Source organism: Cryptomeria japonica, chromosome 9 (genome assembly GCF_030272615.1).
Source record: "Cryptomeria japonica chromosome 9, Sugi_1.0, whole genome shotgun sequence".
Taxonomy (NCBI): Eukaryota; Viridiplantae; Streptophyta; class Pinopsida; order Cupressales; family Cupressaceae; genus Cryptomeria; species Cryptomeria japonica.
The window spans coordinates 140,307,557-140,319,752 of NC_081413.1; the positions used below are offsets into that span (position 1 = coordinate 140,307,557).

Here is a 12,196-nt window from a genome sequence, read left to right on the forward strand (position 1 = left end):
CATTGTTGCCTTTATTTCCCCCAACCTCCTCCTTTGTTTATTATGGTCAATGCCCACACATTAATCCTGGGCCGATACCCGAACTTGATGCCCTTTCTTTCAAGCTTTTCTATGCAACCTTCCACTTATCTTTGCCACCCCATCCATTCTCTCTTAAGCTGGACAGGTGGCATAATAAATTGAAGAGTTTATTTACACTCTTACTCAGCTCCAAAAGTTTCTATTGATGAATGGTCTTTTATCCTCAATTGATCGTGCACATAATATTCTTCCTAAAAGAAATGGTTGCTAACAAGAGGATAATGACTTGCATATATTTTGTGCATATGTTGACAAATTTCTCTATAAATCTCGATGGATGTCCATACCTTGTTTTCCATATGCTCCTGCATCAATCATCCATAAATTTATAGTGAGAAATGTGATCACTAGTAGATGTAGGTTGGATGCCTGTTAGCCTAACCTCTAGAACCACTTGCTAAAGAATTCTTTCTACAACTTATCTTAAAATGATATAAAAGAGGAGAAAAAAGGTCTCAATGATGGATTTCTCTAAAAAATATGAAGCCAAAAGGATGCACATTCCATAATAATTTTTAAGAACTTATTTTCAATGATGAAAAATTTCCATGAAACTTGTTCATGAGTCTTTTTCAAATCCAACATTAGAACAAAACCTACCTTTTATTGATATCTATAGAGTAAATCACTTCATTAATGATGATGGAATAAATAATTTGCCTTCCATGGATAAAACCATTTTGTTGTTAAGAGATTTGCTTAAAATAAATTTGATGCAGTCTTAAGGAAATAGTTTTTGCAAAAATCTTGTACATTGGAGTTATAGAGGCTAATTAGGAAAAAAAACAGAAAAGGTTGTCGTGTTAACCTTTAATGACATGAGAACAAAAGAACTATGTTTAATTCATTAAGAAAATAACCGCTCCTTAAGAACTCCCTAACTATAACCACTAAGTAATTAACAACAATATCCCAATACAATTAAATAAAGAATGGGTAAATTTTCCAAGCTAAAAGGATTTAATTCCTTCAAAAAAGAAAGTCACTACCTCCACCTCTTCCCTTGAAATGGACTTAATAAAATCCATATTAGCTTTCCCATCACTAACAAATGAGAAAAGAATTAGGATATTACTTTCAATTCCAAGATAAAAAATACTACTTTCAATGAGGAAATTTCTAAAAAACCTAGATTTAATTCTTTTAGAGGCCTCATCTATATTTCAAGTAATATCCTTCTGATTCTCTTTCAATCTATTTAAAGAGCATTTTTTCATAATGGTTGATGAAAAAACTTAATATTTTTATCCTATTCTTTATTCATATTGATCTAATCTCCATGTTCAAAGTCTTCGATTTTGTTTTAAGGAATGAAGTTTGCATAAGAGAGCTTCCTTTTCATTATTATTTTCTAACTCATTCTTTGAATTTAGATATCCTTTCGAATGAATCTATTCTAGTTGTAACTTTAGATTTCTTTGCAAATATATTTCTAAATTAATCTTTTTTCCATCTTCTAACATTCATTTTAACATTGTTTAACTTGTTAGCAATATGAAACATAACCGATCCTTAAAATTTTATGTTCCACTAATTAACAATTTTGAAGTAGAAGGGGGTGTTAGATCCAAATTTTCAAAACCTTTTTATTTACCCATTTTTCAACATAAATGACAATTGAATCATGATTACATTTGTGAACCAAGAGAAAATCCACAAGAGGCTTAATGGTTAGAATGAATCAAAATAAGCATAAAACACAATCAAATATACCAAAAACTGTTAAACCTTCATGAAGATGATCTCTTGCTCCTCGGATTAGACCTTTGGTGAAGTGAAGAATGCACCCCTTCCTCACTTGATTGGATTGGTTCTTGATGGGGATGTGGAATGCTCTCCACTACACAACAAGATAGAATATGACTCAAAGGATGATTATGGATGATATGAATTGGCTATGGAGAGATTTTGGTATCATGAGGGCATGATGGAGGATTTTGACCCTCAAATGGACAACATGAGAATATGATGGAAGGGGATCAAGGGATGAAATGGACAACATAAAAATGTATGAAAAGTGGGTGATTTGTGAGGAGAGGAGGCTCCAATTTATAGATTAAAGGAGGCCAAAATGGAGGGCGAAGATTGATTTTGAAATGAAGGGTTGAGATCGATTTGAGAGGGAGAACATGGATTGAGAGGACAATGACATGACAAGGGGGGTGGAGACCAAGAGATTTGCCACAAAGGCATTTCTTGTCTCCACCCTCCTCAAGGTACATGGGGAAGAGTTCCCAATGAACCTAGGAGGAATAAAAAGAATTAAAAATTCCTTGATGGATGCACATGGGATTAAAAATTCCTAAGATATTGTGTGCATGGGGATTGGAAAAGGGAAAATGAATTTTAAAATCCCTTGGGAAGGTGAGAAGCATGGGAGAATGTGAGAGGGGGACAAAGATGATTTAGCCATAAATGGCTATAGTTGACTTTTGTGCCTAATCATAGGGATTAGGTACTAGCAAGGGATTATGGGGGTTATTTAGAAGAATTAGGTGAGGATTAGGAGCAAGTGGGATTTGTAGGAGGATTTGACTAGGAGAGAGAATATGTGGAGGGAATTAAAAATTGAAGAATAATGCTAAGCAAGATTAAGGGAGTTTCTAGAAGAATTGATTAGGCTAATGATGGATTAGGACAAGGTGATTTGTAGGAATCACCTAGATAAAGTAATTAATAAAAATTAATTACTTAAAAGGGGGATTAAGAAGAATTACTTTTTGAGTACTTTAGAGGAATAAGGGGAAGATTGATTTATTAAATAAATCAATGATTGGACTATAGTGACAATATTAATCAGATTAAATTTAATTAATATTGAGAAGAATAGAGACTAACACAATTAAATATATTAATTATGTAGAAGGGTTAAATTAATTAAAATAATTAATTAAATTAATTTTAGGTGTCTATAGTCTTCAGACATGTAGTGCCGCGGTTAAAACACTTCGTTGGTGAAGTGGCCACCATGGTTCAAATCCTTGTTGGGCCTTTGTGCTCGCAAGGCCTTGTGCCTTCGCTGGGCCATTGTGCTCGCGGATTTGAACAAGTGAAGTGTGGGGATGAGGTCCGCCGTTTGTGGCCTCACTAGTTCATAGCTCCAGGTCAAAAAACATTTACCCCTTATTAATTTTTTTTTAGGTGTCTACAATTTGATCCTAAATAAAGTAGATAAAGAATAAAAACAATAATTTAGCTAATATGAAAAAATAATAATAAATGAGAGGTAGTTATTCTAATTGACAAATCTAAATTAAACTATCAAGTTTATATCTCTAATTTATTTCTCATAATCCTAATAGCATTACATAAACCCCATTTTTCATTGTGCATTTATAGTTTATCATAATCCATCAAGTTACCAACTCATACATGCACAATTTAGGGTTTTCATATTTGTGTTCTAATACTTTTATCCATCTATTTTTTTTTCTTGCTTAAAATTCATAACAATGTAGACCAAAGTTTTGAATATTCAAATTAGTTCTTAAAAGGAAAACCTATTGTTATGATCTAACTCTAGAAAAGCTATAACTGAAATGATGATCAAGAATTATAGGTAGATAACCAACATACCATCCATATATGAAATTACTCATAAAAATATTGTAATATCATTGATTCTAAAAAAATACTAAAATGGTACACTGATCTACATTTTTACTTGACTTCCTTCAGAGTTGTATCTCTTGTTTAATGTATTCTACTTTTTCCATCCCCAACTCTAACTCTTCTTTCATTTATTTCTTAAGACCGCTTCCTAAAAACCTACGAACTACGTCCTAAACTAATTCAACTAATAACCAACTAATGACATGTCCACTAATAACACCAAAAGAAATAATCACATTAGTAAAGTATAACAATAACATGCAATAGTCCTAAAATTACTAAACACACTATCAATGCTCCATATCACATAAATTCAAGAATATTCATATACATGTTTAATTAGTTAAATAGATTGTCTTCAAACCTCCTATGAATCAAGATTTCTTTCCCAAAATATTGATGAGCCCAATTTCTATTTTCACCTTGCTCAATTAATATTTGTTCTAGATTTTTATTTTACCCAATAACATGTGCATGTATTGACCTATGCAGAATCAGGTCCCATGCAATTCTCCTAAAGACCATGTTTTTAATCAATTTTGGTTGAATAAGTGACAATTAAAAAGTTCTAGGATGAGACAAATGTTTTAGAAGATTTATCAACATGCTAGTTTTTGCGATCAATATAAAGGTTTCAGTTTCTTTATAGTAGGAATGAATGAATGAAATTTTTTAATAATGTCCACGAGGCCAAACAATCTATGGGACCCACAGATACCTAGCAAAGTAGATAAGAACAAAAACCCCACAAAGAAGGGCTCAACCACACCCTCGACTACTTAATTTCCTTTTCCTTTTGTATCTTGGATCTTCTAATATCTCTTGATCAAGAAGTTAGCAACTTTTGTTATCTTTTCTTCCTTGAACATGTTATTCAAGGTGATAACATTTAGCGTCTCAATGTAATTGATTCGAATATCCTTGTAAGTGGAACACTCCATGATGTAATGTCATTTGTCACCACTACTTCTTGGGTGCAATAACATTTTCTATCTATCCATTCTTCTTTAGATATGTTCCATCTTTGAGTTTCACATCAATAGTTGACGTGTGCGAGTTCTTAGTTGGACCATTAACATTTTTGTTTTCTATTTTATTTTTGCTCCCATGTAGTTCTTTTGAGTAGGGTCATATGTGAGATTGAAATTTTCTAACAAAATATACTCTTATCTCCCAAATTATCATGAAAAAATAAAATGACCTTATGAAACTAAGATTTCAAGCTCGATATTAATGACATCATCCCTAAGATTGATAGAATACACTGACCCTCTAATGTAAATATAATATAAGACTGATAACCAAAAACCCTCACCAACAACCTAAAACAACTATTTCTGTAATGTAACGTGGTGATCTGAGAGCCATAAATCCATTCAACATCAGATATTATTCATGTTTGCGTGCGAATAAAAATGAACTCTTTTCGAAGTTTTCACTTCTGCGCAGAATTCTGTTTGACGTGTGTCAGACAAATTCACAGGGAAACGGAATTGACTTTGTGCGTGATGTAATGGAAGAATAAAAAATAAAATGGAATAAGTCGTTTACTTGCGAAGAAGTACATATTATGAATATAACTAGGTGGAAGTACAGCTGAGCACACTCATCTTACTCTTCTCTCTTTGAACACTTCTTGAGTTATTCCAATGAAGTGCAAGTTCTGGTTATTAACTTCTTCTCCAATCTAAGATTCTTATGACTTCCTTTGCGGGTCGTCTCTCAAAGACATTGAATTATTCCAATGGCAAGCGCGAAGTTGTGCATAACTTCCGAGTCTCTGCCTTTGAGATGGTTGAAACGAATTGACATTTCCCTGCAATTACCCCTGTTTCATTCTGCTATTTATCATATCACCTACTGTGGGTAAGAAAGCAGTTTCACAATGGAGGATACTGGTCTTGAAGTTTGGCTTGAAAGGGAGTGTGTTCATTTATAAGGGTTTGCGCGGTTCTGATTGTAAGAGACTCTAACAATTTGTGAATAGGTTGTTGCCGATCATCAGAGAGATATGTGAATCGAGTTCGGAATCGTCATCGAATTTATCACTGCGAAAGTTCCAAGAATTCCGCGACAATCTTGACGAGGTGAATAAGCTGGTAGTAGACCACAAAACAAGACGCAATCCCGTTTGGAAAATCTAGATCAACGAACGAGTTAAGAAGCTGGAGAAGTCTATTAACGAATTCATTCAAAATGACTTCCAGGGCAGGATCATCTCTCCACCCAACTGGGAATTGTGCGTGCCCTTCAAGATGATATGCTCAATGCGCAAGTTCATCTCTTCGCCCAACTGGAAATTGTGAGTGATGAAATGGGAACTGTGCGTGATCGGGTGGAAGTTGTGCATAAAGCAGTTGTAACCCTGCGTGAAGCGGTGGAAACCGCGGCGCAAAGTATGGGCAAAGCGGTGGAAACCGGGGCGCAAAGTATGGGCAAAGCGGTGGAAAATGGGGCACAAACCCTGGTGGAAACTGTGCATCAAGAATTAGAGAATTTCATGACCAAATTTGAGGAGCAACAAATTCAGAGATCACGGCAGGATGAAAACCTCTGCATAACCCTTGATTTCTGCAGCCCCCCTGATACACCAAGCGGGTTCCTGGATTTCGATAAACACATAATGGAATTGAAGAAGATTTTGTTGGAGGATGGAGTGAATGTGGTTGGATTTTACAGCCATGGTTGGTGCTGGAAAATCCACACTTGCAGCGGCCGTCTGTAAGGACAATGAAATCAGAGGTAACAGCAGCTCTCGTTACAGTTTACACCATTTCAATTGCATAAATGTACCCAAAACATACTCTATCTTAATGCTTCAGAAATCTGTATTAGCTTCAATTTGTTCTAGTTGCATCGGGTGCTTCGCTAGATCAATAAGTAACCATCACATTAAATTTGGATACGGGAGCGCTGAGCTGAAATTGGAAAATGCCACCGGCTGTTATGCAGGAGCATTATTTCAATAATAACAGAATTATCTTGTTATTGTTTTTATTATTGAGAGAATGACGAATTCAGAACATTAATATTAAAAAACCACACATAATAAAACTGAAAAATAGTATAAAATGTGTGAATGACAATTTTTTTTAACATGAGAACATAAAATTAGAACACTTAATTTTGGTAACTATCTCATTTTCATTGGATTTGTCATGGATCGATCACTTGCCTTGGATTCTGTCATTAACTTGACCTCCAATCAGTTGAGCACAGAGCAGTGACAAAATGTTGACCCAGCACAAAATTGGACTTAAGCCCTTTCAGTTTTACCCTGTATTTGTAACTCCCAAAGAGGAAAAGGAATCTTTCTAAGCTTTCCCATGATTTGCAGAGTACTTTCAGGAGAGAGTAATATACATCGAGGTTTCGGAAAGCCCAGATCTCCTAACTATATTGAAGACCATGTGGAAAAATATTCTTGATGGGACGGCACCTGATTTTACAAATGTTCCAAAGGCACATAAAGAATTGCAATCGCAAATAAAGTCAAGAAATCAACCAATTTTGGTGGTATTGGATGACTTGTGGTCGACGCTCCACCTGCAAAACCTGCTATTTGAAGAGACTCAATATAAGACTCTAGTAACCACCAGAGATAGAGAAGTCATCACAAAAGGGCCGAACACACGCATTTATGAGCTACCGTTGTTACAACAGGAGCATGCTCTGTCACTTTTCTGCCACTATGCCTTTGACAAACCTTCCATTCCAATTGGTCGTGATAAAGAACTGGTCGAAAATGTAGCCTGCTACTCACAATACCTCACCTGTTCTTCGTTTACTTGTTCTCTTCAACTGTTTTCACCGGGTCTGAATTCTTCATTACTTGTATGTGCAGGTGCAACAACAGTGTAATGGTCTGCCACTAGCTCTTAAAGTAATCGGTAGCTCTCTCTATGGTAAATCTGACTGTGATTGGGAACAAGCTGAGAAAAGGCTTTCAGCCGGAGGACCTTTTAACGATGATCACAAACAGAGCCTTCTTAATAAATTGAAAACAAGCATTGTTGTGTTGGACGACCATGAAAGAGAGTGCTTCTTGGACCTGGGTGCATTCCCACAAAGAAAAATGATTCCTGCAAAGGCATTGCTAGACATCTGGGTTTATGTTCGTGAAATGAAGTCGGCCCAAGCCAAGATGCTTTTAGGGAAGTTTGCAGATCGCCATCTATTGGAATTGAAGAAGAATACCGGGTAAGAAGCATCGCTACTCATAGGAAACTGTTTTCTATCTTCATAATGTCTCTTGTGCTTGATACTAAATTCGCTTGATGGAACATTGGAAAGGGTTCTGAGAACAACTTTGAAAATGAAAAGTTTGGCCTCGTCATATACAAGCTCGAATTTTTTTGAATGGTTTAGGTGTAAATTTATTTTAAGATCTAGGAGTTTAGTATTGTTGAATTGCACATAAAGTCGGACTTCAACTTGAGTGGAGGAACATATCTTCATTTGGAGGAAAGCAAGTAGAATCCTTCTCAACTTTCACATGATTTGCTATATTTGCAAACCTACTTGGTAGCTGAAACCTGTTGTGATAGATAAATTTATTTGATTAATTTAATTTTCTAGTTTCTGATAGCATAATTTCTTAATAACACGTTTCCCTATTCCTAACATGTCATGCCAGGACCTCAGAGACTACAGATGACAGCATGGATGGATATTCTGTTTCCCAACATGATGTAATGAGAGATTTGGCCCTGTTTTTGGTGAATCAGGACATTAGTATTCATCGTAGGAGACTATATATGCCTAAAATGAAAAATCAGTTGCCCTCAGAGTTGGACGATTTTTCATCTAAAGCCCATATTGTTTCCATTCACACGGGTAACTGATACACCTGGTCTTTTAGATTATAATTCAAGTTTGCCTATGATTTTGCTTCCTGTACAAAATTTTTGAAAATTTGTCACAAAATAGATTTATTTAAAAAAAATTAATCATGGCATAGCTTGACTTCCATGTTTGATGGGAATATTTAGGGGCAATGGAGGACTCACAATGGCCCAAAATGGAGTTCCCTAAGGCGAAAGCTTTGGTTTTATGTTTCACTGCAAGTGAATATTGCATTCCAACATTTTTGCACACAATGAAAAATCTCAGGGTTCTGATAATCCATAATACTGATGGAGCAAAACGAAGCAAGCTCAGCGGAGTGGCTGGTTTTGAACAACTTTCTCAACTTAAATCTCTGCATCTTGAAAGGCTGATAGTTCCCGAGGAATGTAAGGTCTCGAAGAGTTTGGAGAAAATATATATGAGTCTATGTGAGGGCCTTGATAGGGATAAAACGTTCGACTTTCCTGGGCTTTAGGAATTTAATGTGAGCTACTGCATTGATCTTGAAGAGTTGCCAGCAGGACTCTGTTCTTCAGTTTCCCTGAAAAAGTTGTCAGTTACTAATTGCCATCGCCTTGCAAAGTTACCTGATGAGATGGGTAGGCTTGAATCACTTAAGCAAATAAGATTGTTTGAATCACCAGGCTTGAAAGCACTGCCATCCTCCATCTGCAATCTTAAAAAGCTAAAATTCCTTGACATCTCATCATGCATAAATTTGAAGGTGAACAGGTGGGAACGCTGTGAATTGAAGGAAACTCTTCAAACAGTAGTGGAACTACCATCCCTTAAACGCGTGATTTGTGATGAGAATAATGAGAAGCTGTTCAAAAGGATGTCCAGGACTGACCTTAAAGTTCACGCTGTTGTGGAGCAAGAACCTAATTTGGGTTGGCTGGATTTCGAATGGACAAAATCAGAGTTTTGATGTGTTGTACATAATTTATGGGATAATAGAATTTACTCTTTAAGTTTTCTGATTTTTAGATAATTTATGGGAATTTAATTTTTTAGTTTTCTGATTTGTTGATCTTTTGTTATGAAGCTCAATGATGAGCTGCCCTACTTCTCTAATATTTTCGTCTTGAAATGAAATTTAGACAGAAGTAACAGCTAATTTGTCTGATTCCAAATATTACTTTGCATTTTAAATAACAGTTCTTATGAAATTAGAGTTTTGATGCATATGTGATATAATATGTTGTTTACAACTTTTTATGTTGTTTCATGGTCTTTGATTATACAAGAAGAAATTATATTCTATCTTCCATTTTTAAATAAAACTTATTAGAATATTTAAATAAAACTTATTAGACTGAAAATTTGAAACATATATAGGTAAATTGTGATGGCATAATACTCTCATACTGGCTGTGCACTATAATTGTGAGGCTATATGTAAATATCAGCTACGTCTATATGTTCACATATTGTAAAACAATGATTGAATCTTTTCTTGTCAAATTTAGGGGAATGACAAAGAGGGGCTTGAGAGATGTATGAATCATTGAGATACCTTGTAAGAGATGGTAGAACTTTTAGCTTTAGGTAGAAAGCCAATGGTTAACAATGATGATTTTGTTAGGCTTTTTCTTTTCAATGCTTGTAGGATGTGCAACAAGGTCTTTTGATAACTCGAGACATACAATTTTAGAAAATCCCAACAGGGTGCGTTCAAGATGTTTTTTTGGGATAGTTTTTCAATGAATGGAGTTGTGTGTTGAGGTGTTCTAAAGGTTTTGTGCATTTCTTATTAGTGTATTGTTTGCAGAGATCTAACTTGAGGCCAATCTTAGACATTGAGTAATTGATGTAAGGTTAAATTAGTCTTTAGATAGATCTGTAGGCCTAGATACAATATCACCCTCTAACACATCTTTGATTTAGCTTTAGGATTTATATTTTACATGTATTTTAAATCTCATTTAAGATTACTTTTCTTATTTCTAAAGAATCCCAACACATGTATTAGGGTATTGAGTTTTTGTTGTGTAGTTTTGTGAACCTTATGCTTTTATTATTAATTATAACATGTTTATACAACTTGTAACATGTAATCCATTTTTCTTAATTCATTTACAACTTTCTATCACACAAATGGGATGACTTTATCTTTAGAAGCAACTTTCTATCATCATATATACACCTATTTTTTTATTTAGACTTGTTACCTTTCCTTTTGTTAGATATCCTTCATTCCTCCATGGTTCTCGTATGTTTCATATTCCTTCTATGTAGAGTGATAGTAATATGCTTGATCCTAATTGCATGTTACCTTTCAACAATTTTCCTTCACATAATCCACTTCATAATATATTTGTTATGGAGAATACTCTCAATATACACACATTCTCCATTTCTATGAATGATAAATTATGTAATTGGGATACAATTGGTTCACCTACTTATGACATTTTTGCACCTTATGAAGATAATCTTTCTACATGTCATGATAATTTTACTACCCATTAGATTTATAGTTCTTCATATCTAACATCTTATGATAAAGCTACCTCTATTCTCCCTTTCATACCTTAATTAAATACCAACAAATCATCTAACAACTAGGCATCCAAACATAGGGTATAATACACATGTTCAATCTAACAATATCCCCATCAAAATAGCTCTTTGGGATATGGCATGCTCCTTGGAATATATAAGAACATATTAAAAGAAATCTTAGTCTACACAATTATTTCATCTTACATCTATCCTAAAGAGTAAGCTTCATTGTTGCAATATTTTACATTATACATTGTGGTTAGGTATGGGGACATAAAAACAATAAAAGTATTAGTGGACAATGGATCCATATTAATATTTGTAGAAATAAATATCTATATGTAAGCCACGTTAACTACTTTAATCTCCCAAAATCTAATTTAACCAATAAGTGGTTTGGCAATTTATATGGGAATCCCTTGGTTATAGTACTTTTTCTATCATGTTACAACCAATTTCCCTTGATGTCACTTTCCATTTGATGTCAAAAGCATTGGCATATAAAATTGTTTCAAAGCATCCATGGATCCACACAATATGAATTTTAAATTGTATTTAAAGCATCCATGGATCCACACAATGGGTGTTGACCCATTTGCACTTCATCATAAACTCCATGTTATCCATCATAATAAGCAACATTTACAAATAATGACAACCCATACCAACTTTTTAAAAATATAGTTAAAAGAATATCAAATAATGATGTGTCCACCATAAGTTAATTATGCCTACAATACATTTCATATCTTCCCCTTGAAAGGAAGTTAAGTTAGCAAAAAAAATTCCTATACTAACCTTGATATAAGGGTTATGCATTTTTTTAGATCTTAACAATAGTTACAAAAACATATGTAACATATATAAACATAAATAACATGCATGCCACACCATTGATTTAAGTGGTGAAAACCCTTTCAAGAGAAAAACCCCACACTCCAAAAGCCACCCAATATAATTAATTAGAAATCAACAACATTTTACAATATATTTGTAGAGAAAGCTTCTCATAAGGTTATCACCAAGAAGATCCAAGGGCAACTCAACAACTATGAGACTCTCATAATATATCACACTACACAGTCGTAATACATTATCCTCATATAATAGGGTTGCCTTCTAGGGCAAGAAAATCACACAAAATATCCAT

At 34.3% G+C, this 12,196-nt stretch overlaps 1 protein-coding gene across 1 annotated transcript; it reads left to right on the forward strand.

Moving 5' to 3' along the window:
- Nucleotides 1-5,252: 5,252 nt before the first annotated feature.
- LOC131060232 (probable disease resistance protein At4g33300) lies at nucleotides 5,253-9,523 on the forward strand. The gene is made up of 5 exons (XM_057993407.2): nucleotides 5,253-6,435; nucleotides 7,031-7,440; nucleotides 7,538-7,893; nucleotides 8,330-8,529; nucleotides 8,685-9,523. The coding sequence occupies exons 1-5, from the start codon at nucleotides 6,354-6,356 to the stop codon at nucleotides 9,014-9,016; spliced, it is 1,380 nt and encodes a 459-aa protein (XP_057849390.2). The 5' UTR covers nucleotides 5,253-6,353; the 3' UTR covers nucleotides 9,017-9,523.
- The last annotated feature ends 2,673 nt before the right edge of the window (nucleotides 9,524-12,196 follow it).

Coding starts and splice junctions, on each gene's coding strand:
- LOC131060232 (XM_057993407.2), top strand. CDS start 6,354: ATGTGGTTGGATTTTACAGCCATGGTTGGTGCTGGAAAATCCACACTT. Junction 6,436..7,030: donor TAAGGACAATGAAATCAGAG/GTAACAGCAGCT, acceptor CATGATTTGCAG/AGTACTTTCAGGAGAGAGTA. Junction 7,894..8,329: donor GAATTGAAGAAGAATACCGG/GTAAGAAGCATC, acceptor ATGTCATGCCAG/GACCTCAGAGACTACAGATG.